The 26905-nt window shown below is 37.6% G+C and overlaps 3 protein-coding genes across 4 annotated transcripts in view; 2 read left to right on the top strand and 1 right to left on the bottom strand.

Moving 5' to 3' along the window:
* Positions 1-26905, top strand: part of LOC144650412 (uncharacterized) — a 264303-nt gene that overhangs the window by 27726 nt on the left and 209672 nt on the right. The window contains exons 2-9 of one of the 2 annotated variants that reach the window (XM_078510078.1): positions 3050-3779; positions 6247-6432; positions 6991-7038; positions 7453-7805; positions 8360-9150; positions 23318-23567; positions 24352-25140; positions 25912-25951. In XM_078510078.1, the coding sequence (XP_078366204.1) occupies positions 3077-3779; positions 6247-6432; positions 6991-7038; positions 7453-7805; positions 8360-9150; positions 23318-23567; positions 24352-25140; positions 25912-25951 (3160 nt within the window). In that variant the 5' untranslated portion in view covers positions 3050-3076. The remainder of the gene's footprint in view (positions 1-3049; positions 3780-6246; positions 6433-6990; positions 7039-7452; positions 7806-8359; positions 9151-23317; positions 23568-24351; positions 25141-25911; positions 25952-26905) is intronic. The other variant, XM_078510077.1, reaches the window with a different exon arrangement.
* The window catches only part of LOC144650428 (D-inositol 3-phosphate glycosyltransferase-like), a 107404-nt gene that overhangs the window by 50168 nt on the left and 30331 nt on the right, over positions 1-26905 (top strand). The window lies entirely within an intron of this gene.
* Positions 17439-19766, bottom strand: LOC144650432 (uncharacterized). The gene has a single exon (XM_078510110.1). The coding sequence runs from the start codon at positions 18892-18894 to the stop codon at positions 17524-17526; it is 1371 nt and encodes a 456-aa protein (XP_078366236.1). The 5' UTR covers positions 18895-19766; the 3' UTR covers positions 17439-17523.

Raw genomic sequence — 26905 nt, 5'->3', positions numbered from 1 at the left:
AACAGCGTAGCTAAATGAACGTTTTATTTTTCGACTTTCCGTAAACAAAATCTATATCAATAAAAGTAAAACGTATATTTCATTCACAAAAATTCGAAGAAAACTACCTTATTATAGAAAATTAACGCTTGTGTAAATTAAGGTATTTGAAATTAACGTGACTTTAATTAAAATGAAGGAAATTAACGCGACGTACACAAAGAAAAGCACTTGTTGAGACAAAGGGAACAAGTTTATTTCAACACAAGGAAACAATGGAAACGGAAGCAGTGTTCGTGATACTAAACCCAAACGTATGGTTTAAGCGAAGGAATCTGACCGAATTGAGCGTCCATCCTGAAGAAATAATGCTTTTGTCGTAGGAGTCAGAACGTCTGGACCATAATTTATTGAAAAAAATGGGGGCAAAAAAAAAATGGAAATTAACGCTCCACCTAATTAACGGCGCGGAAATTAACAAAAATTAACGAGACTTAAATTAAAGCGAATTTTTGAAATTCGCGTTAATTTCCTATAATAAGGTAACCTAAAGTTAAGGTGGCCCGCGGGTATTTATGAGAGTGACAGTTCCCTTTTTAAGCGCGTTTTAAGACGGGAAAACGTGAAGCGATTGCTTAGATTTTTGAGAATCTGAAAGAAAAATCCTTAAATTATTTAAAATGATAAGTTTTATAGCGATCAAACGCGATTTGTTTAAGTTATGAGCGATTTTCGGAAGCCTTCGTTTTTAATAAAATGCGATTATTTTTAAAATGCCACGGTGAATTTTTTTATAATTACCCAAAAACGCTGCCAAACAGTTGAAGTTTACTCACAACAACTTACAGGAAAATCCACCCCGTAGATTTCCTGAACGAGCGACATCTTTATTTTGCCTTCAAAAACTGTTGTGTTATGCGTCTGTCTTGACCGTCGCAAAAATGTGATACTTATAATAACCCAGTACCAGCCAGTGTTGAGGCTGATGTCACCTTAATCTTGTGTGTAAAAGTTAAAAAGATCGTATATATACATCAAATGTTAGCAGTCAATAAAGATGGATGGTTTTCAGCCGAATTTTTGAAAATATCAAACAAATGATGTTATTTCAAATTGCGAAAAATTTGTCGATTTGTTTTGCATTTTTTAAAGCTGCAGCTAGAACAGGATATTGTAAAAGTTTGTGCCGAGTTTCAGCGTATTCCTTTCATACGGTTTAAAGAATTTCGGTCGGAAAGTCAGGTACATCTGCTTTCCAAGTTCTAGTCGCTTTGTAAACCCCGCATTTCGAATGAAATTATACTGTTGTTTTTGAAGAGAGCTGTTACTTTCGAATTCCGCACGATCTTCTGCCACTTGGAGTAACACAGCCTGAAATAGCTACCACTAAAATGACAATTACCGCCTTCATACACATGTATTCCCTGACGGCAGAAGATCGTGTGAAATTTGGAAGTAACACCTCTCTTCGAACAACAAAAAAATTACTACTAAATTACTAATTATTACTAAATTACAAAAAAATTCACCGTGGCATTTTAAAAATAATCGCATTTTATTAAAAACGAAGGCTTCCGAAAATCGCCCATAACTTAAACAAATCGCGTTTGATCGCCATAAATTTTATCACTTTATATAATTTAAGCTTTATTCTTTCAGATTCTCACAAATCTAAGCAATCGCTTCACGTTTTCCCGTTTTAAAACGCGTTTGAAAAAAAGGAACTTTCAGCCTCATAAATACCCGCGGGCCACCTTAACTGACATGAAATGTTCCTTTATCGCTGACTTCAGAAGCGCACTCAATCCGCCATGAAAGTTTTGAGACGACACCGGCTTACGTTCATCCGACGAATGTTGTGTTTTTTTTTTTCAAAGTTGCATTGAGGCCGGGCACTATTCGGTCGTTTTTGTTCTTGATATTGTCCATTTGCTACAATCCCTGTTGAGAGTTTTTTCTTTGTTTCTTTATTTTCTCCCAACATTTTAAAAATTCTCCAACCCAGCGATCAGCACTCTCTGCCAACTCAAATGGCGGGAACTGAATTCGATACGATTTTTTCATTAGTGAAAAATATAGTATCGGGCTTGTGATTGGTCATACGATTTTTTTCACTAGTGACAAAAATCGTATGGCCAACAGGATTGCTTCTCATCAAAGAAAGACGATTTTTTTAAGGCTTTTGTAATGAGTAAATCTCAGTACTTATACAAAAATTAAATTACGGTTGATTTCGTTAAGAAGGTGAAAATATATTTTCGTCAAAAAATTATAGGTTTAGAAATACAATTCAGTAAAAGTTTGTTACCTTTATTACATTTGGATCATATTCTCTTTTTCATGGAGCAATCTTCATCGATTCTAAATTTATCTTCTTTTCGACACAACCATTTTGGATTCTTAACTTTCTAAGGAAAACTTATTCACTTGACTTCACTTGCACGAGGAATATAACTTACAACAAGTTTAAAACGTATTTATTTCGAAACTTCCCGTAAATCTCTTTTGTTTGTCACAATGTCACGGAATACCGACCACGGTTGAGGCGATGGTTTGAAGATTAAATATTTTTTTTACACAAATGCACCTCAACTTGAACTTGATTAGTCTACGGACTCAACATTTCACTAGCACTTTTTTGTTTAACAGAATAACCTGATCAATGATGTAGAAAAAAAATTGGCCTTAGTTTATATTAACTTACAACTTGATAAAGGATCACCCCAAAATTTAAAAAAATATGTATACCAGGGCTAAGATAAGAACATCCTCAGGCTCAGCCAAATTTTACGTGTTCTCATTAAAAATGAGCAGTGTATCTGAATTTCTGCAATTAATGGTACAGTGAAGTGGATACGAATACCTCATTAATAATGGCGTTTTTCTGTATTTCTGTATACTTTGTTTCAGTCTCTCTTGTTTTCTATGTAAAGAGGGACAAAATGGCATTAACAAGGAGGAAGGGGTTCTTAAATCCGTCTTCCCACTGTAAACTTGGTTTATTTTTTGTTGAAATTTGTGCCTCTGCATTCTTGAAATGTATTAATTTTGTTCTTTGGTTGATGTGTAGAACCATTTCCCAAATCAGTTGTTGAAAATGGCAAAAGGTACAATAAGCACTTCTGGTAGCAGTTCAAATGATGTCCCGCCTGAGCTTAGTCATGTTTTCTCACGAGCGCCACTAGTACTAAAGGATCCAGATGACACGATTCTGCCAGTTGAATTCCTGTTAGTGACGGTCAAGAACTGTGAATTCATAGCTTGTTACATGCAGTTGAAAGATCCATTTAATAGATGCTGGTTTGATGGTGTTGGTGATGTTTACTTTGGAGACATGTGTACAGGTCAAGAGAAAAAAGTAAAAGTTGCTTTGATAAGATGCTACAAAGGTTTCACTGGTCATGGCAGTTCTCTCATTACTGTCAAAAATGCCGTCACTAAACTAAGACCCAAGGGTGTCATTTCTGTAGGAACCTGCAGTGGTCTGAACCCCGAGAAAACCAAGTTAGGAGATGTTGTTGTCTCTGCGAAATTAACAACGTATGCATCCAAAATGGTAACCGGCACTGAAGAGGAATTAACTGGCATGAAAAGTTATGTTAGCCGACATTTTCTTGACCTCATCAGATATGCAGGCGATGGCTGGGAGGCACCTTTAAAAAACCCAGCAGCACGAGAAGTCAAAGTACATTGTGATGGTAAGTTTTTGATTGGCCCTGAGCAGGTCAGTGCTGGATGGCGGCGTGAGGAACTGGCCAAGTCCTATCCACTAGTAACTGCTATGGAAATGGGAGGTGAAGGTAGGTTGTCATTTATCTCCTAAAGTAGTGTAGAGTTATACTAATAAGCCCTGTACTTAATTTTTCAAAGGCTTTTTAGTGAGCTTATTTTGGTCTATTTTTAGGTAGGCCTGTTTAGGGAAGGGAAAAGCATACACTGTGGTATCGAAAGGAATTTTGCACTTCAGAAATGTTTGGGATTTAGGTTAAATTTGAAAGGAATTTGTAAGAATGTTGCAAAGGAAAGGACTTTAAACATATAACTGAGAAGAGAAGGCAAGTTCTACAGTCATTGGATGAACAATAAAAAAATTATCCCTACAGTAGCTAGGGGGCTTAAAAATTATATTATTCTTTGAGACCTTAAACAACAAATACAGTAAAAACCCGCGAGTAAGAAACTATTTTTCAGGTTAGCCTAAAAAGGTTCTTACATAAATGGTAGTTAACACAAATTTAGGCTATTCAGGTTCTTAATAGGTTGTTATTTTCTAAATAAAAATTTACATTGTTGCCAATAGAACTTTTAGTGGTATTTGGCCTATTCCTTGCATACCACACACAAGTACTTGAACTGTTTATGTACAAATGAAGCACTAATCATTCAGAACATAAACATATTATACATGTTCAGTAATGCCTTGTCCAAACTTATTTTCTTAAGAACCTGTTTCAAAATTTTAGGCTAAATAGGTTCTCAGTATAAAAATGGTTTGTAATTAGATGATTTAAGCATAACAGGTACTTAAATGTTAGGTTCTTACTCGCGGGTTTTTACTGTATAGGCCAATGTGACCCTCCAGAGGAAAAAACGTCTTTTTAGTGCGATTTGGATTTATTAAGGTCTTTCAAAGTATTTCAAACCCCCTTAAACCGTGTTTCCAAAACGTTTCCAAAGAGGTTTCTTAAGAGTTTCCATGGGGTTTTAAAGATTTACCAAGGCGTTTCCAGGGCGTTTCCCAAGGGTGTCTAAAGAGGCACCAACGGGTTTTGTCTATGGTTTACAAAGAGTTTCAAGCAGGTTTCTAAAAGTTTCGAAAGAGTTTCCAAAGGGTTTTCAAAGAGTTTTCGGGGGTTTAAAGAATTTTCCAAAAAGTTTCCAAAAGATTTCCAAAGGGTTTCTTTAAACGTTCCAAAGGGTGTCCAAACGGTTTCCAAAAGCTCCTTTTCTAAATAGTTTCCAAAGGGTTTATATGACTGGGCTTACCTAGCAGTGGAAGAACATTATAAATACTTTTTGCATCTGAGATTTTTGGGTGAGCGTATTTGTGGGCGGGGGTATCAAAATTTGACATTATCAATCTGAGAAGGTCACTGAAATTTGCAACAAAATCAAATCATGCTTAAGCACCTGCATACGTTTTTTTCCTGCCATTTTCTGCCAAGAAGGATGTAACTCATCGCCAGCATGTTCAACCAATCTCTTCCTTTTGTTAATCCCTCTACCCCTACCTTCTTGCAGTCATTAGTGAGAAACAAGTCTAACGCCCTGTCCACAATGACACAGGTAAATTTGGAAACGCACCTTTTTTTCCCGGTTAGGCCAACCGTCCACATTCAGGAAACGGCCTTTTCGACGCTCCACTTATAACCTCAGAGGCAACACAATTGTGGACCTTTCTAAAGTAAAATCAACAAAATATGGCCTTAAATCGTGGAGATATACTGCAGCGAAACTGTGGAACTCTTTACCAAACAAGGAAAATAAAAACTTACACGATTTTTAAGACGAATATAAGAACATTAAATCTTACGGGACTCTGACCGAGAAGTTTGTCAATTTTTTAATATTGCTTTTTTACTGTTTTTAATAATATTTTTTAAATTTTTAAATTTTTAAAATTTAACATTTTTATATTTTTAATCTTAGTTAGACAATATTGTAATATATAGTTATTCTTAGTAATTACAGCTTAATTTATTTTTATACACTTCAAAGAAGTTTTTATTTTTTTCTATTTTGTTTTTTATATTTCGTGGCGCACCTGCAAACTAGCTCTTCAGCTAAGCGTGCTGACCACGTTAAATAAAGATTGATTGATTGATTTCAAATTTACCCGGGTTAATGTGGACGGAAAACATTTTATACGGCGTTTTCAAATTTCTCCGTTTTCAAATTTACCCGAGTTAATGTGGACAGGGCCTAAATAAAAAGTCTTCAAGTGTTAAAAAATGGTGGAAAAAAATTCTGGGCTGTATTTCCAATATTTATTTCAATGTAAAATCAGTTGGATCAGATCTTAACTAAGTGATAAGACACTGGAAATCCTGGTCACAGAAAAATAAATTCATGCAGCGGCGCAGGTGAAATTCAAATCCACGACCTTCAGGTTAAAAGTAGACTGTGTAAACATCCAAGCTTCAGAGCCTACAGTGCACTGAGGATAATTCCCAACTAGAATCAAATCACAGTTAAAATAGTTTACTTTTTTTGTTACCGTTTCTCCTTCAAGTCAACACTCTTACATGTACTTTTTTTCTTTTTCAGGTATTTTCACAGCTGCATTTGATGATGACATTGAATGGCTAGTGGTAAAAGGAATCGCAGATTTTGCTGATGGTACTGAGAACGTATCAGAGAACTGGAGTCCTTTTGCAAGTGTGATGGCTGCTTCTGTTGTTGAAAAAATTTTGAGTGATCCTGTTGTTTTCCATCAATGGCCCCATTACAAAGGTAATCATGGTCACACAAACTTCTGCTCGATATTGTGAGAGTTTGTAACCTTTCGGGTCTGATGGAAGCTTCTTTGGCTCCCAAGGGTATTTTTTAAACGAACCTAGTGTTTGTTAAGGTTACTATAATCTCATTGAAATCAAAGGGTACATTTAACTACGTTTAAAGTTTACTCGAATACTCTAGCGAAATAAAGATTAAATGATTAATTGATTAATTGACGTCTAGTGAAATAAAGATTAAATGATTAATTGATTGATTGACGATTGATTGATTGATTGATGATTGATCGATTGATTGGTTGATTGATTAACTGACTGTTTGATTGTCTAGTTACATGTATGTTTTCTTTTCCTTACTTTTACTGTACAACTTAAGGATTAGGATATGCAGGCTATTGGTTTCATTATTGTGTTGGATAAGATAAGATTCCAATCCTTCAAGAAATAATAAAGTTTTTTTCTAAAACTAATTTTAGTGGTTTCTTTAAAGAAATTCAACTTAATGTCCTCTTACATTACTGTGGTTTTAAAAGAATGCGTGTCTTTCTTCGTACAGAGGTCTCAGCAGAAGAGCCAAGTTCATCCAAGCGCACCAAAGCTGAAGGTATTTTTTATTTCTGAGTTTGGGATTAAAGATGCAGATGACGTACATGTAAAAAGATATGTACTTTGCACCTAACCTGATTATAGAAAAGATACTATAGACGATCTCGAAACCGGCTACCAACTACTAACTACTTAGAAAACACGCTCCAGTTTTGAGTACCAAAGTCGTAGCTAACGTTTGCCGAAGTTTTTTTTTTGATTGATTGATTGATTTATTTTTTGAACTGAGTTACAGCTAGGAATCAAAGTTACTTTGAATACGAACGTGTGGAAAGGGCCTTCACAGACTAGTAATTTTGTTGTCAACTAGTTATTTTGTTTTTTTATCTACAACTATTTTATTATCTACAATTCTATCTGATGTTGTTAGGAAGTACAATAAACGATGGGCGTTTTTGAATTATTTTTGAAGGTCCGTCATCGGTACCACCTGAGATCCAAGCACTGGGCCCTGAAGCTGAACTTGCTTTTCAAAAGGCTATGCGGCATGGAGAGGTGCAAGTTCACCGCGGTCGCATCATGTTCATTGGCCAGGAACGTGCCGGTAAAACAAGCCTGAAGAAGTATCTTCTTGGTATCCCTTTCAACCCTGAAGAAGAGAGTACGGTTGGAGTTAAAGTCGATCCATCAAAATTTCATATCGATGTGGATCGCATAAAGAACTGGCAACGAACAGAAGAGGAAAAGCTTGATATGCAAGAGTTTCACGAGGAAATAGCAATGATGATAGCCTCAGACTTAGACCAGAATTCGCTTTTGGAAAAGGTAATAGTCACGTCCCCAAGTGTCATTGGGATGTAAAAGTTAGTTATTTGTATAGGTAATAGCATGCTATGTAGCAATTTTTATTACTTATGCCGCCAGAAAAGTTTCAAAGTTTTCAAAAATATGGCAAGCCACTTACTAAGGGGCTCTCTTCGTTTTCTCTCATCAAAATATACTACCACATTCTTTGAGCTTTCGGAATTTGTGAATGGTTGGTTAATGATAATTTCCATTAGGCAAGGGTCTACCTATAATCCATGGCTCCTTGATGCCAATTTACTTCAATCATCTCAGTGCCATGTAATTTTGATATAGCCCTGCAAATTCATACATGCCTTTAAAGAACATTGCACATTTGTTTTTGTCATTCGAATTATAACTGAATAATGAGAATACCGATGACGAAGTTAAGAACCATGCCACTATGCGCCCTTTTCGTAGTCTTTAACGGTTGAAAACACTCTGTACCGTTAATAACCTTTGATGTTTTGAAAAACGGTGACAATTTTCGTAATTGTAATATGCGGTTTCCATTTGATCTTCTTTTTTATAAGAATGTTACTGTGAAAAGTGCTGGTGATATTAAGTCATCACACGCTGTTCCAGTCCCAAAAAAGTTAACATCTGATACAATCCAAGAGAACCACATGGAAACAACAAAGCAGTATGATGTCCTTAGTGGAAATATGGTGGACACCAGTGAGCTACTCGATCTTGACATCGATACCACAACAGATTTCACAAATGATCTTATGGAGCAAGTTGTGCAGTGTTTGGACCATCAGAAGCTTAAAGATGACATCAAAGCCAAAGAATACACTTTAAATATGTGGGATTTTGCTGGACAAGAACTTTATTATGTTTCCCACTCAGTGTTCCTTTCCTCTCGTGCGGTTTACATCCTTGTCTGCAACCTAAGCAAGGACTTACACGCTGTAGCAGAACCAAGTGTCAGACAGGGCGATACCAGCAGGTGCCTGAAAAATCAAAACAGAGACACCAATTTAGAGAACTTGTTATCCTGGCTGGTTTCTGTGCACAGACTTAAGCCCGAGAAAAATGATGTTGTCTACAAAGATGGGACGCCATACTACGTTCGTCCTCCGGTATTTATTGTAGGTACACATGTTGATAAGTTGCCTGCTGGTAAAGACGCAGATGAGATGATTGAATGCATTGAGGGTAGTGTAACGAAGCCAAATGAACTCCAGCAGCATTTGATTAGACCACTTTCCAAAGTTGCAAACAAGGGGTCACTGGGTGATGATGACATCGACAAACTGCGTGACAACATCCAAGAGGTGTTGGAACTAGAACCATACATGGGCGAAAAGATACCAATCAGGTATGGTGTTGCAATTATTAATTATATGACATGTTGTATCGAAGAACTTTGTGGAAGATAAGAGAGTTAAGCTTACAGTGAATTGATAATGGTACTTCTAAAATTCTATAAATCTATTATTTTGGTGTCAAATAATCTTTCGTTGTTCACATAGTGTAATCATCTGGGAGAGAGCAGTTCTATTGAGAACTGTTGTTGGTGACTGACGTTTCGACAACCTGGGCAAAAGTAATCTGTCAAGTAATAAGTCAAGTGAAGAGTTGTTTTCAGTCGATGTTTTTATCAGTGTGGTCCGTTGAAGCTGATAGGTCAGTAGTTAAGCCATGATGTTATTGCCTGTAAGACTTGAGTAAAGTTTTCAACAGTCATTACTCAGTTTCAATCCGTCTATTGTCAATAAAATTAGGTCGTTCTGTTTGAGGTCCATTCATCAGTTTTGTTTGCGTCGTGAATAAGTTTTTTGTGCCGGAAGTCGTTGACATCTTTTCATATGCGTCTGTTCTAAGTTTGTGTCCCAGCTTTTTAGAGTCAGTCAGTGAAAATAGTTTGTACTGTAGGTTTAGCATTCAGCAGAGTCCCAGTCGATTTTGTGGCTAGTTAGTCGATGGTGCTCAGAAATATGATTGTTGACATCACCATTTCTATTCGCACGTTTGTGTTCAGTCAGTCTCGTGTTAAAGTGGTACTATGATCAAAATTTTACCTTCCCTTTTCTCTTCGGTTTTGGAAAGTACTTACATTCAATAGTAACCTTGCCAAATTTTAAGTTCAAATTCGAATTGGAAGACCACTTATTTCACGCGTAAACTTCGGCTTCGGCTTGCCGCCATTACTAGATTCAAAAATGTCCGAGGACCAAATAGAGATCTGGAATGCGCATCAACAAAATGGCTGCTTCGAAGTCTGGAGTGACCGATCTGGAAAAACGTTGGTTTTCTTTTTAATCTGTAGTGATGTAGAAGCCTTATCTACTGCGCAAATGTTTTTTAAATATACTTCAAGGCATCTCCAGGTCACTTTCGCACAACATAGTGGCAGAAAACAACTCAAGAGGAGGAATTTCGTGACATCTTAACTCGCCCGAACCACGCAAGATAAATAATAGATCGCTTGATAACTTTGAGGGAAACTTGTACTCTTGGAAATGCTTTATAGATATTTCTCCCTGCAACCATTGTGAGGTTAACTTCTTCAACTATCCAAGGGAAGTGAATAGAATAGAACGCTTCGAATTATCTACGGTGAGTTTACCAGTTCAGTTGAATGTCCACTTTTGGAAATGTTTTGATCCGCAGATCAAAACAAACAGTTATCCAATCACTGCTCGAATTTGGAGTCACATGATTCGAGGTCTGTTGACTTCATGCTGAATCTGTCGATCGAAATCTAGAACAGCGAAGTGTACAGAACTCGAATTTGAATGAAACAAGCTTCTTTCTATTAACTAAATGGAAATTCACAGCTTTAAGAAAGAAAAAAATATGCCATTGACCTCTCTTGGCCAGGAATAAGTAAAGCGGAGACGAGCGCTTGCATTTTAAATCCTTTTCTGTCGCGCGCTATGCAAATAAACACTAAGCACTTGGTTTTAAGTAAATTAAAAGAACTGAGCTATGAACTCCGCTTTTAAATAAGATACTATCGCAGTTTACGCCACATCAATCAAAGAGTTAAGCATCCTGGGCCTTACTTTATTCACAGCTTGCAGAAAGAAAAAAAAATATGCCGTTGATCTCTCTAGGCCGAGGGTGAGTAAAGGGGATACGGGGGTTTTTGTCGCGCGCTATGTACATACCAGCGACATACATGTAACACTAAGCAGTTGGTTTAGGTAAATTAAAAGAAGCTATGAACTCCGTTTTTAAAATAAGATACTCTCATAATTTACGCCACATCGATTAAGGAACTTAGCATCCCGGGCATTAGCTTAGCGACGTCTAGAATTCAAAAATTAAATGCGATCTCCCAAACTGACATGAAAACATTTACATTTGGTATCGGTCTAAGAAATTGATACTAGTCGAAGTTTATTAATTTAACGAAAAAATAAATAGCTTCGTAGAAGCCACATAAATATTTGGCGCAATTGAGTCAAGAAATTAGAACACGCGTCGAAGGAAGCTAAGCGACACATTACAGTGACATTACATTGCTGTAAATCAGCCTGGCTTAGTAAAACACTAAAAATATAAGAAACGGCAGCTCATAATCTGCTGGTCTTGAATTGAGCTGTACTGAGTTTTATCTTGCAATAAAAAATGAGTCACAACAAACCTTTCTAACATATATTTGGCGTCCAAAAGTGTCAAACTCTGCATCACAAAGTAGCTGGCCAGGAAATCAAACAGACCGATGACCTCGAGTCGAAGGCTAGCTCAATCAGTTGAAAACATCATGGCATTTGGAGCTCCTTATAAACATATCAAAAAGACCGTCAGAACTTCTAGCTGGCTAGAATTAAGTTGACTACACTGAAACGAACAAATATACATTGAAGTCTCCTTCGCTTTCCCTGGCATGGCGCAATCACAATGTAGCAGCTCGCCAGGGTTCTCATTCCTTCCATGTTCTTTCTGTTTCTCTAACTTCAGGTTATCAAAAAATTGAAGGGAATCGAGAAAATAATTTCCTTCGCTTCAGGCGAGTCCATGCTTGGTTGCTTTCGCCAGATAGCCTTCCTTTTAATACATTTCAATGTGCTTTTGCCCGTCAATGTGCGCGTTTCCGCGCGTCGACCTCCGGTCTACTGAAACCAAAAGGAAAACAAAGCTCGCATCCTCTAGTCCTTGTTGTGTCTTTAAACACGTCCAGTAGATAATCTTTGGCGATCCTGGATATATTTAAGATGTTCTTTGACATCAGTTATCCATCAAGTCATCGACTGACGCGAACGAAAAGAACCCAAACAGATGAGTTTTAAGCAGTAGCTGGCAGTCTCATTTTGCGTAGACGATGGCTTCCAGCAAAAATCGCGGCCCATCCACCCAAATTGCGGCCCATCGCTCAGATTTCGCACAGAGCAACTAGAATAACTGTAGAACGTCCCTGAATTTTTTCAAGGCTCAAAAAAAATTTTCACAAGAGATACACTGGATTAAAGCTGAAGAAACGACCCAAAAGACAACCAAAACAAGCATACGCATAGAAAGTAAATCCTCACCTCCGTGCACAATCCGCCGTGATTTTACACAATTATCACGCATAACGCTTCTTCAATGCTTTCTTTGTGTTGTGTTACCAACTGGCAGGAAATGCACCCCGGGAATACTTGAAAAAAGGCAAATATAGAATTCAAGTGGAGTCCACTCGGGAAGACTTGACAACCGCCATGTTGTTACGTCACGCTATTGTTTTCCGCGTTTCCAAAAGTGGACATTCAACTGAACTGTTTACTGTATTCGCTACTTTTTAGAAGCAAAACATTCGGTGAGTGGCGTAATTTTCTTCTGTTGCTCAAGCGCTCGTGTTCTAGAATAGTCATTTTTAAATTAATTGTAAATACTTCATGTCAAAAAAGGTAATTTTGGACAAATCGGCCTGTATGTTTCTGAATTATATCCTCTATTGTACAAATAAACTTAATTTAGTAGAAACGTTCAAACCATGTCCATTTTAAATTCGCACGAGGCGGTACATTATGTGAAAGTACATACAGAAGGATGCAAAGCTTAGCAATATCTTTTTACTGATTATATGTACTGAAAATGTTTCCATTGTAATCCTCTGTATACTCTGCAGTCTTAATATACTCACCAGCACGTCTTCAGTGTTGGTCACTTGTTTATTTCTGTCATGAAATGTAAAACTTTACAGTAGGACTGTACTTCATTGTGCACTTAGAATAGTATTCATAAACATTTTCTGAGAAGTAAACTCAGGATAGAACACTGTTAGCCTGTCTCAGAGACATACATGCTATCCTGACTTTACTCAGTAAATGTTTATTATATTTAGGTACAACAGGGGCCATGAGCTATAATTATGACCTGTGCCACTGATCAGTTATGCTGTGTGCAACAGAGCACTGTTGAAATCCTTGCTACTCATTATTTTGAGTTTGCAATACATTTATTTTTTGGCATGCTCTTTTTGTTCATAAGTTGAGAATGTAGTAGCCAACAATAAATCATGTGAATGTGCCAGAGAACTCCTGAGCTGCTGATCCATCATAATTTCTAACAAGTACAGTCAAATCTGTACCATAAATAAAAATGTTGTATTGATTGAGGTGCAGTGGCCTAAGTGTAAGTTGTTGGACTCCGGATCAAGCGGTTCAGGTGTGAACTCTTACTGGTGTCTTTGTGCTGTGTTCTTGGGCAAGACTACTCTCATGGTGCCTCCTCTCCAAGTGTAGAATGGGAACCGGCAAATTGATGGTGTGAGGAGGGGGAGGGGGGGGGAGGTTAAACCTTTGATGAACTTATACTTGCATCTCATGCAGGGGGGAAGTAGAAATACTCCTGGTTGCTTAATCCTACTTAGCCAGGATAAGCTTGCTTGATGGGCAACTAGACTTGCATGCAGACCTTGCCTTTTTGCACCAAGGGGGTAATTTTGAGGTCACGCAGGACCCTTGCAACCATTATATATGTATTTATTTAAAGAGTATGCACGAACTGTGAAGCCGACAACAAGTACAGTCAAACCTGTACCATAAATAAAAATGTTGTCATAGTAATGGGGTAGTTGTGTTGTTTTAGGTGCGGTGACCTAATGGTTAAACCTGTGATGCAATTGTCCTTCCATCTGATCCAGGTTGCTTAATCCTACTAAACCAAGATATGCTCTGGCCTGATGGGCAACTAGGCTTGCATGCAGACTTTGCCTTTTTGCATCAAGGGAGCAATTTTGAAGCACATATATGGGAATTAACCCCTTATGGAAGGAGAAAACTGTCTCCATTAGGGTGTCTGTTTATTTAGGGTGGTACACGGAGCTGGCTTGTTTACAGTCATGTTAAGTTGACACAAGATTAGTCCCAAAATTGAACTCTCAGTACATACACATACTGCAGATGAACACTGTACTGCCAGTAATGTTCTCTAGAAAGAGCCACTGTCACTGATTGCACATGATACCGTATTTTCTTGAGTAGACGCCAGACCCCGACTTAACGGGGGCTTCATTTAAATGCCGGTTCAAAACTGAAAACGTTTGATCAAGGTCCCAGTGTTTGTTCGAGGTCCAGGTGTTCCCGTTTATGAACTTAAAACTTTATTCCCAAGTTTCAGTTCTCTTTATCACCAAACAAGCAGCTATTTCAAAAAGAAATAGTGTTTCGTTTCCAGATTGCGGAAGGGTGAGAATAGTGTAACACTTAAGGAGAGATGGGTTTGTGGTTTATGCACTAGTGAAGAATGAAAAGAAGAAGTTCATATTCAGTAGTAACTTGAATTCCCATTTACAGCGCGTGATTTAAAAAAATTATAGGTGACATTGCCTTGTTGGCACAAGCGATCAGCGGTCTCCCCATTTATGCGGACCTCTGCGGAAGCAGCATCAAACAGTGTCGATATTGTCGAGATGTACGCTGTAAATGGTGATGTTTCTTCGGAATTCAGACCTCAAATCGCGGCTATGTTCTCTGAATACCAGTCTCGGAGTGTCGTTTGACTGATTCTTGAAGAAATACGGCTTTGAAACGGTGTTCAATGTGCTATTTAGTGCGAAATGTAGCATTGGATTCAGGCTTTCGCTCGCCAACAAGGGACTCGATAGATGCCGTGGTGCTCAAGTTTTGAAGGCAATACCTACCAATTTGCTGGAGTTATTATGGGATTTAGCAATCTGGGGATTGTTAACCGTCTAACGTTGGACATTAACCGAGATGAGAAGCAGGTGGTCTGCATGTGTGTCAAAATCTGCTCGAGAGAGTTCGATTTCAATATAGGCGAAAAAATCGAAAATGTTGGTACATGTGCTAATAAAAACGGTCACAACTTTTGAAATATTGAAAACGTACATGGGATTTTGCACATATTTGCAGATAAACGACTACTCTAGTCGGCTGTATAGGCTAGAAGTATTAGGTTGGTCCCAAAATTTAAAAAATAGCCTCTAAATCGAAGCCAATTTACAGTCTTTGCTCGAAGGCGATTAGTAGTGGTCATATTACGCTCCATTTTGCCTTTTCAGGAGAATTGAGAGGCAAATTGTGACTTTCTTGGAAATCTAGAAAGGTTTATGAGCAAGTTGATATAAAAATTGCGGCTAAATGATGCGAAAGAAATATTTTACAGTGTTACGAAAAGTGGCTATTTTTCAATTTTCGAAACGTTGTGACGGGGGCCGACAAGGGAAAATATTTTATGGCTTCTAACGCGGTCAGAATATCATTTCAAATCAAACCAAATTTGTTTTAGTTTTTACCTCGGTAACGTCTTTTAGTTGACAGAGTTTCAGGCAAAATTATTTTTTACGCGAAATTGTGTGGGTGTTTCTAAGAAAGACGCCCTCTTAAATTTCCCGCGCGCGCGATAATTTGAAACGGTCCGATAAACTCCGCCTCCCAATCAAAAAAATGTCACAAAAGTGTCAAAAAAATGTCAAAAATCTTGCTCGGGTGGCAACGGTAGCGCGCTTCGCGCTGTAACACCTACTGTCCATTTTATGTTTTATGTAAAGGAGACATAAACAACGTCCTGCTGCAGTTTGGCTTTCAAGAGTCCAAGTAACACATAAATAATTCTCTTTATAGAAATAGCATGTGTCTTTCTCTCCAAATTAAGTTAAGTGAAGGGAGCTTGCCTTTATCGTTTTTACTCATCCAGTGAAAATTAAAATGATTTTTTTTTATTTCTGCAGAACACTTTTTTGCTTAAAAATGGCACCTGATAGCATAACTTTGAATGTTACATGAAGGAAAAAATAACTTACAGAAAATATTTAAGACGGAATCCACTAGGAAGTCGAGTAATATTTATTACAGTTGGACAAAAATCAATTTCCAGAATAATTTAAATCCTATTGCGTTATTTCCCACCCTTAATAAAAGGTAAAGATGTAAGTAATTATCCGTGATAACACCAACAACAATTTCTTATCAGAGTCTGAGAAAATGAATTTCAAAGTTTACAAGATGTGTTTTCGATGTGTGGTGTTGTTAGAAAAGATTTCTTTTTATAACATATTTGAAGCAGTAACAAAAAAGTTTGCAATAAGGTGGAAATAATTCTGGTACAACAATTTCTTATCACAGTCTGAGAAAATGATATTTAAAGTTCACAAGCTATGGGCAAAAGCTTACATTTTTTAAGCGATTCAGTGGAATTCAGCGGAACTTCAAAATGTGTTTTCGATGTGCGGTGTTGTTAGAAAAGATTTCTTTCGATAAGATATTTGAAGCAGTAACACAAAAGCTTGAAATCAGGTGTAAATAGTTTTGGTACATAATTTTGTCCAATAACTACTCGAAGTCCTGGCGGATTTCCTCTTAAATATATTCCTATCAATGTGAGGAAACATCAAACCACAAGAGTAAAATGCAAGATCAAAGTAATGCAATTAATTTAAATGGTTTATTTTTTGAAACAAACAATCCTAAAATAAATCAGTTCTATAAATAAAGTGTTTTGTGACTAGTGATCTCTGATAAAATGCAAAACAACACTTTAGTCGTAGATGAAATTATTACCTTTTGACAAAAAGCTGAAGGTATATACTTCTCTGCGTTGATCACATGCTCAAATCAAATAAATGCCAAATTCAAGACAAACCAAAATCCTGGTCGACAAGAACAGAGATAAGCACACTGTTTCGAAGCCATTTCTTCAAAATCAAATGCCTGTTGTCACAGTTACAAAGACACGTAAACAACCACGGCAAATTAATGTAAAAAGCTACCATACACAGATTTTTAACCGGGATTTTTAATTAAGCAAAATTCAAGTTTAAAGAAAGTTTTCTGTTATATGTTATATATAGTCATACCAGGATTGTATTTTGCTCGATCCGCGCTGCACGCTCTTCCGGCAAATATAAAATTATCTCCACAGAATAACCAACTTGCTTCTGCTGTCAGTGTAACAGCCTTACATTGGTAACACTGATAATAACGATTTGCATTTTTGGCGATACTGTGGAGTTTCGATCAGACCGGGATAGCTTTGAATAATCCAAATAATGTTTATATCGATTTTATAATGAAATTAAACGCTAAAATGTTGTTAAAATTCATTTTAAAACTTTAAAAACTTTAAAAAAGTAGACGACGTTTCGGCGCTACTCTACGCCATTATCAAGTCAAAAGATGTGATAGTTAAAATAAGAATATGTATAACGTGAAACAATAAAAATAGTTGTGTGTCCTATGGGCATAATACGTAAAGTAAAACAATGGAAAAACTAAAAGTTCTAATTAAAAATAGGGAAGTGTCAAGTAAATAATTTGGCGCGGATAGAGTCACTCTGGGTGTTCAGGGAAGGATTAATGTCCCTGATGAACAGCATTTCGTATACGAGGCAGTCAAACTTGCTTCTGCATTTCTTTAAAACTCTGAAAAGGTGATTAATCTTTGCTCCTTTGCTGCCATGTTGTGCCTCAAGGTGTTTACCGATCGCAGAATAACGGTGCTCACTAATGCGTTGATGTAGGTTTTGGGCAGTAAACCCGACATAATTTGCATCGCACAAATCACATTTAAACAAGTAAACAACGCATTGTGTGTTTACGATCGGGGGCTTGTTTTCCTTTACGCACAAAATCTGTGACAGTTTTCTGCTGGTAAAGACGGGTTTGACATCGATGTTGATCTTGGATCCCAGAGAATGAATTTCTTTGCGGACGCGATTAGCCGATCGTTGATCTTTAAAAGGCAATGAAATGTAGACAGATGGCTCTGATGGGGTTGCGGCGTGCGGTTCTGTATTAGTTTCTTGCCTGAACTTGCGTATTGTAGAATCGACTAATGCGTTCGGGTAGTGTAGTTTTGAAAACATGGTGCGTAACTTGTTGCACTCTTTCGTGAAGGCTTCTTCGGTGGAGGATAAACGGTGCGCCCGATCAACCATTGTGTTTACCAGGCCTTTTTTGTATCTGTTATCAACGTGGCTTTGAAAATGGAGCAGAAGGCCCGTGTCAGTTGGTTTTCTGTAGACTTCCGTTTTTAGTGTGTTGTCGTTTCTCGTGATTAGTGTGCCGAGAAATGGAATAGAGCCCTCATGTTCAAGTTCCATGGTAAAAGACAAACTAGGATGGGCACCGTTAAGTACTTGTAAGAAATTTATAGCCGCTTCTGTGTTGGGCACTTTGACCAGAGTGTCATCAACGTATCTTCGATAGAATGACGGGATCATGTTGTTTTGTTCCAGTTGGTTCTCTATATGGCACATGAAAACATTGGCTAGTAGTGGGCCAAGTGGCGAGCCCATAGCTACACCGTCTGTTTGCTCATACAGCTCACCGTTGAATTGAAACAGCTGATTGGACGTAGCGATTTCTAATAACTCAGTCAGTTGATGCTTTTGGAGTTGCATACTATGCGTCTTATTAAACCAGTCATCTTCAAAAGCTTTGTCAACAAGAATGTCAATTGTTTCCTTCAGAGGAACATTTGTAAACAGTGCAGATACATCATAGGAGACAAGGATGTGGTCAGATTCGATGCGAGTGTTCTTTATCTCGTCAGTGAAGCTGAAAATATCATTAATACAATATTTGTTGGTGGATAGTGGCTTCAATTTCTCCTCTAACCATTTTGCCAACGGGAAGTTGTATGTGCCAGACGCAGATAGGATTGGTCGCATGCAGAGCCTCTCTTTGTGCGTTTTGGGGAGGCCATACAGATGAGCTAGTCTGGAGCTTTTGGGGCAAAGTTGGTCGGCTGTAGCTTTCGGTAGAATCTGATGGACCTTTTCGTGGAGTTGCTTTTCTTTCTCTAAGAGTGGATGAAAGTGTTTAGGAGGTCTCCCTCTGGACTCTGGACTTTTAGTTTTTCAATTGTTTTACTTTACGTATTATGCCCATAGGACACACAACTATTTTTATTGTTTCACGTTATATATATTCTTATTTTAACTATTACTTCTTTTGACTTGATAATGGCGTAGAGTAGCGCCGAAACGTCGACTACTTTTTTAAAGTTTTTAAAGTTTTAAAATGAATTTTAACAACATTTTAGCGTTTAATTTCATTATAAAATCGTTTTCTAAATCTCTGCTGTTACGAATGTTTATATCATTAATTTAATCTCAGAAATCTGCTCCAGCAGTTGCAACGATAGTCAATGTTGAGCGTTACATCAACTAAGAAGACGAATTTAGTTCGACACGGCATTTGCACACCTTGCTATACGATACTGTCCATACAAAATTTAAACTTTGAACAGAACTTGACTGTCTTTGTTTTCGTTCTCAACTTTTCGTGCAGATGTTTTTGCGACGCACGTGACACTGATCACGCAATTCCGGGTACATTCACGCGAGAACCCACGCAATTTCGCGTGTATTCGCGCTGTTTGTGACGTCGAAGATGCCGTGAATTTTCATGTACAAATAGAATAGGGCAACCTTTCACATTTATACATTCCTCTGTTACATGAAGTGAAATTAACTTTGTAACTCACCTGCAAATATGCACTTCTCTTTGTAGCGCACTTAAGCTCTACCGTACGAGAAAATACGAGATACGCCAAGTCATCCCGCTTTTCTTTGCGCTTGCAAACACTGGTTGGTAGAAAATTTACTTCCGTTTCAGAATGATATTAAACGCTACGAGAGCTTTCTCTAGTTTTCTTACAATACATCGCTTTAATCAAACTTAAAACCATTGCGTGGCAGTCGTTAGATATTTCTGTTTGCAACGAATCTTAATATTTTTGGTCATGCTGAGGAATATATTTCCGATATTTGAAGAACATGTTTCTACGAAATTAATTGCCATCGGTCATACGTATTTACTTTGTGGTTACGACCGTTCTTGTGATTGGATAGCAGCCTCCCGTGCGAGCAAACACGACAAGTCATCCCGTTTTTGTTTGCGTTTGCAAACACTGATTGGTGGAAATTTACTTCCGTTTCAGAAAATCGCTAGAATGTTTACTTAACAACTAAACGCTACGAGAGCTTTCTCTAGTTTTCTTACAATACATCGCTTTAATCAAACTTAAGAGGAAATCCGCCAGGACTTCGAGTAGTTATTGGACAAAATTATGTACCAAAACTATTTACACCTGATTGCAAGCTTTTGTGTTACTGCTTTAAATATCTTATCGAAAGAAATCTTTTCTAACAACACCAAACATCGAAAACAAATTTCGAAGTTCCACTGAATTCCCATGAATCGCTTAAAAGATGTGAGCATTTGCCCATATTTTGGGAACTTTGAATATCATTTTCTCAGACTCTGATAAGAAATTGTTGTACCAAAATTATTTCCACCTTATTGCACACTTTTTTGTTACTGCTTCAAATAACTTATCAAAAGAAATCTTTTCTAACAACACCAAACATCGAAAACAAATTTCGAAGTTCCACTGAATTCCACTGAATCGCTTGAAGACGAATTTACAAAATGGCTACACGTGAGATTTTGCCTATAGATTGTGAACTTCGAAATTCATTTTCTCAGACTCTGATAAGAAATTGTTGTTGGTGTTAGCACGGATAATTACTTACATCTTTATTTTTCATTAAGGGTAGGAAATAACGCAATAGGATTTAAATTATTCTGGTACTTGATTTTTGTCCAACTTTTATTAATATTACTCGACTTCCTAGTGGATTCCGTCTTAAAACCATTGCAGTCGTCAGATATTTCTGTTTGCAACGAATCTCAATATTATTTGATCATGCTGAGGAATATCTTTCCGATATTTGAAGAACATGTTTTTACGAAATTAATTGCCTTCGGTTAAACGTATTTACTTTGTGGTTACGACCGTTCTTCTGATTGGATAGTAGCCCCCACTGTGTAAATAGTTCACATCGAAGCCAAAATAATACCGTATCGTTTCTGAGGAAACGAAACAAAAATGACGGGGCCAAGAGGATGAAATAGGTGAAATGAATAGGAAAAAATACTCCTACCCAGTACTTTTGCTGCTGCTTGTGGGCCAGTTTAATACATTATCAGTAAACAGAGTGAAGGACTCTTTACAGTGTTCAAATGGTTTTCTTATTTTAAGAAACAGGAATACTGAATGCTGGCTGAAGCTGGATGTCTGAAGTGTTATCACCCATTAAAACACTTAGTTTTAAAAAGGTTTATTACCTGTATTGTAGTCAAGGAAGGTAAAACTGTATAAAACTCAAGGAGCTAAATCCATTGATCACCTGCACCATCTTGTTGACTTTAATTTTTCTGTATAAATTTTACATTATTTCATGTGTTTATCAAGCTTTTTTCGGAATAAACAGCTGAGATAGATTTCTAATTAGCTCATAATGCCCATGGCGTGTATGATAGATAACAAGAATGAAAACAACAGTTAAGATCATTTCAAAAACGGCAATACAGCTCTATTAATTCAAACATTCCATCATCCTAACTATTCAATTACGTTTTTCTCATCATTCCATGTATTCAAACGTATGTAGTCCCTGAATCGCCTTTCCTCTTCGTTCTTCGAGGCTTCTTCGATCGGTGCTTCGATCGGACAAGAAGACGGCAGCTTTGTTGTAGGCGTATATCTTTACAGCGCCAAAACCTCATCAAATGAAATTGATATTGAAGTATTTGCATACAAAAATTGCCCTTTAGACCGACAGCAAACAGCTTTAGATTCTCATCATAAGGAACGCTAAATTGCAATGTCTCTTCGTTGCGGATCTCATCGGTTTCGCCACCGGGCAAACTAGACGAAGAATTTGTCGAAGAAAATATCTTTTATAACCCTGTTAATTCTCTGTATGTTCTCTCTTGGAACACTCGATCGAAGCTCGAAACAGCGATGCGCATATGACGTCACGATCCAACTCATGCGTAAATCCGCTTTTCAGTACAGTCGCTGGCTCACTTTAGACGTCCGAGTAATGGCGGACGGGTTTTCCACGATTTTCGGCAAGCTATTTCAAGGCTTATATCGCTCGCAACGTTCTAAATTCTAGCGCGCTATTTAAATATAGACTTATTGAACAAATTGACTTCAGAAAAAGTCGAAAAGAAAAACAAAAATTTTGGTCATAGTAGCACTTTAAGGTTTCCATCAGTCTCACCGATATAGCATAATACGTTGCCACATTTCAATAGGGAAGGGAAGAGAGCAGCATAGGGGATTAGAGGGGGATATGCGCCCACTTGATAATTCCATTTACGTTAAGAGTCATTTGAAACAAATTTCTTAACCCTATTTTTTCAAGTTTGACCATTTTGTCAGCCCATTTCAGTTTTTGGAGCTCAATGGTTTGTATGGCACAAACAATTTTACAGAAGGTCTAGAAAAGAAAAACGGCTTTTGTGAATTTCACGTTTAATTCGTGGTTTCCTGCATCAGAGTTTCTTAGCCAACGTACATCTTTAAGCCATGCTCTACGATTCGTTTAACGGTTTTTCCAACGTTTCCCTTCGGACTTTTCTGAACATTTGCAACTTTCTTCACAAAGTTCGCGAACTAATTTACTAAATTATCACAAAGTCAAAATATTTGTTACAAAAACAGAATGTCACGTGCACAAAAAACTTGTTGGATTACTTATTCTAATTACGTAACCGTTCGCGCCCACGTGCATGAACGAAAAACAGGACAACTTTTAGGTAAAGGTAGCGTGGCTGATTGGTTAAGGGCACCAGTGTGTTAATCTGGAGGTCTCGAGTTCAAATCCTCCACCCTGCCACTAGATGGATTTGTTTTTGTTAGCACCGGTCACGCTCTGTAAATAGCCAACTGGTCTGCCACTTACCACTTTGGATTTAAGACCATGTGATGTTTATTTTGTTTGAGTGGTATGCCTGGTAACTAGCAAGCTGGAAGCTAGCATGACAGTAATCATCATGCATTTTACATTGCTTTCAAGAAAACCCACGAAAAAGGTTTTTTTAGTCGAATTGTGGCAAAACAAGTAGTTCGGCTTGATCTCGATCAATGGGTTTTCTTGCCGACCATTCTTTTGTCCCTTTTCCTCGTAAAGAGACTATTCAAATGCTAGATCTTTGCTTCTTGCCACACGAACTCACATCTGTGTAAAATGCGCGGAATTTCCCTTGGAACTTTACGTTTACTTTTAATTTTAGGTGGTTCCACTTTGAGAAGATTGTTCAGGCTTTAGTCGCGAAGAGTATTTATCACGTGAAGCTTGAAAAACTCCAAAATATCATCAGACGATATATTGGGATTAACGAGAAGGAAGAAATGATGTTGATGTTGAATTTCTACCATGATCTGGGAGAGATCGTGAAGCATGGCAGTACTGTGGTGTTGCAGACTCAATGGCTGATTGATCTTTTCAAGCAGATTATAGTTGTGCCACCATTTAAAAAGACGGTAAGATGTGGAGCTTTCTTTCTTTCTTACACGGGTAACCACTAAACATTTGTTACAGCCTAAAAGTTGCAAATCCCTCCTATGTGATTGGTTCTCTTTCCTCATTGCCTGGTTTATCAATTAGACTGCAGACAGTTGACATTAATTATAACGTTGACAGTTGATGAGGGCGGAGCATGATTAACTGTTCATTTAGGATTTTTATTTAATCGCGATTACTTATTATCATTCATCAGTAAGCTAAAAGATAAGTAAATGAACAAACAAATAATTACTAGCCAACTGTTAGGTAAAAAATGGAATGAATGAATGAACGATTAACAAGCAAAGAACGAACGAACGAACGAACGAAGAAGCAAACAAACAAACCAATTGAACGAATGAACGAACGAACAAACAAATAGCAACAGTATATCTTTATTTGCGCCTTACTCTCCAGTGGGAGGTATTCGTCTAGTTACAATAGAGGTTTCTTCGTTAGATGCCGATCAGTAGTGGCCATTATACCCTTGATTTCGCATTTCCAGATAAATCGAAAGAAAACCTGCTACTTTTTTAGAAAACAATGTTTGCTTTTTGTTTAAGCCTCAGCTATTACCTCGATCATCTATTTTATGTTGTCATGTTTCGTATTCCAAACAAGCCGTGGTCAGTTCTACTCTTACTTTCGTTGCGTTATAACGATGACAAAATAAAAAGTGCTTTGAAAAGCTAAACTTAGGAAACTGGTCATCAAAGTGTTAATATAAAATCAAAACTCATGCAATGGCTTTTTTTCCCGTAGATTCCAGTCATCTCAGACTGCTGGAACGAGCTTCAGGATCGAGGCATTCTTAGAACAGAACTTATCAATCACGTTTTTGATAAACATGTTAAAAGTGGCCTTGACGTAAATGATATTTTGAATTTAATGGAATTCTATGGATTGATCGCCAAATTTTCGCCAAACAGTGAAACCGAGGTACCAAGATATTTTGTACCAGCCCAGCTTGAAACAGCTCCTGATCAGTTGTGTGACAAAGAGCCCTCTCCCAGTGACCCTTGCTCGCTGTATCTCAACTTTCCTGATGGGTTTGTCCCTCACGGGCTCTTTCCTCAGCTGGTGTCAAGATGCATTGGTTGGTGTTCCAAGCGTGATTTCCTAAAGGAACCTAATCTTTTTCACTGTGGGGCTAGGTTTTTTCTTGGGAAGCAACCCATCTATAGTCTAGTCCTCATTTGCAGAAAAAGATCCATCAAGGTCGTATTAACGCAATTCAAGTTTTCTTCGGGATCTTCACACAATGCCGCTTCAAAAGAACTGGAACCTGGAGATGTTCGCGTCTTTCTTAATGAAACCCTGGTAGCCTTGTCCAAGACGCTACCCTGGTTACGTAACCTGAAGTATGAATGGTGTTTTGCTTGCACCGTTTGCCAATGTGTCAAGCATAGCTGTTGCACTTACGAAGAATGCCTTCATCTTCACCAACTGAGTTCTCCTGGAGCACAGATCATTTGTGACAAGGTCTTCAATGATGAAGTAGTCGAAGTTCCTGGATTGGACAAATGGTTTCAAGTCCAGAAGGAAAGCGAGGTAAAGATCATGTTAATCTACCACTAATTGGTTCTTAGCAAAATAAACTATAGATTGTGGTTGTTGAGTTTATCAGTTGGACAAGTCAAATACGAGCACTAGCGAAATGACCAAGTCACTTAATGTGCCAACATTTTTCTGAGGATCAATGGTATAGGTGACCTTTGTCAAAACGATGCTGAAAATATCTAGGAATCATACAAAACGAGATTTTCAGATAAGATTATGTTATATCATCCTTTAAGCTAACCATTCTCGAGTCAGCGCTACTTGGGCAAACTGGACTGCTATTCAGACTAACACTGCCAACAGATGGGCTACTGAGGCTAACAGTAGTGCTTTTTCTGTCAACTAACCAGAATGTTATTTAGCCTAACCAAAGTGCAATTCCAGCTGATTCCAATGTAGTGTGTAGAACCAGTGTTTTCAAAACATCATTCGAGCATCAATCATCTCCCCAAAGACGATCACGAAAGTAGCGATAATAGATTTAAAGGAGCTACGTCACGGACAACGCATCTTAAAAAAATCGGCAAGTTAGTCGTTCATTATCTGCCTAAATGTTCGTACGTCGAAACCACGCTTGTTTATTTTCGAGTTTTTATTACTTTTTTGATGTTTTCAACGTTGGAAAACTATTATTTTGAGTTTTCATTCGATTTAAAATTAATGAGAAAGATGACCTAAAATATCGTTACATAGGTCCTTTTATACCTGCACAAATGTTGAGAGACATAAAATTCAATTTACTTCACGTTCTTTCTTTCTTAGGTTGAAGAACAGAGCAAGATCAATAATTTGTCCACGGAAGGTAAATATAACATTTTGAGTCAGCAGTCAGTGATGTTTTTTATAGTTATGATCTTTTTATACCACCACCACCATGCATTTCAAAGCATATAGAAATTTGGTCCCAAAGGCGACTGACATACGGGAGCTTCTATTATGCGCTCAGTTCATGTATAAAGACAATGGTGAGACAACTCGGATGGCATATTCTACCTCGTAACACTGAATAGTACTCGGATTAACCTTATTACGGTTAGTCTAAATGGCGTCTGCTTATTAGCCTAAATTGCGCTCCGGTTAGCCTAAATTGCCCTCTGGTTTTAGCTGCTGCTAGTTGGCAGCCTAGTGTTTATGTCCCCACTTAGTAATCAAACTACCCGTGTTCGAATCCTTTTGGAGTCACCTTTTATGAACTTTATTAACAATTATTCATCAAAGTAGGGGTACACCCTGAGTGGAGGATATTTACCGAGCCACGAATTGTTATAGTACCAGTTCAATAGACGGCCCAAAATTAAAGTTATAGTTTTTAGGACGAAAGATTTAAAAATTATGTTCAAAGAGAAATACATTGTGCGCGCCAAATTAAGTCGAAGCTCCGGGAGAAGTCACATTTATTTCACTGATTTAAACATCGAACTTCACATGCATTTAGATCCTGAATTAGATTCGGCACATGTACAATGCGACGTTTAAAAAAGGCCTAAGATATTTAAACATTGTTTTCTCGGTTCTTCGGTTTATTTGCCCATGTTCCCTTGTTCCCCAAAGCCCCTGGAAGACCCTGAAATAATAGGTTTGCCATCAGTTTAATAGAGTAAACGCGTAGGAAAATGAGCTTAGATTTTTTACATATTTGAAAAGGTAAAAACATGAAAGAGACTAAAAAACCCGAAAAACGCCCAGAATAATGTGAAGAAACAGTGGCCTGCTATATGAGGCTCGCTGCTAGCAAAAATAGGCTCGGAATTGTAGG

The sequence above is a fragment of the Oculina patagonica genome, chromosome 4 (assembly GCF_052425735.1).
Source record: "Oculina patagonica isolate OP01 chromosome 4, crgOcupat, whole genome shotgun sequence".
NCBI lineage: Eukaryota > Metazoa > Cnidaria > Anthozoa > Scleractinia > Oculinidae > Oculina > Oculina patagonica.
This window is presented reverse-complemented; position numbering and strand designations above follow the sequence as displayed.

Excerpts from the sequence above, each read along its gene's own strand:
- LOC144650432 (XM_078510110.1), bottom strand. The coding sequence starts at position 18,894 with ATGCGACCAATCCTATCTGCGTCTGGCACATACAACTTCCCGTTGGCA.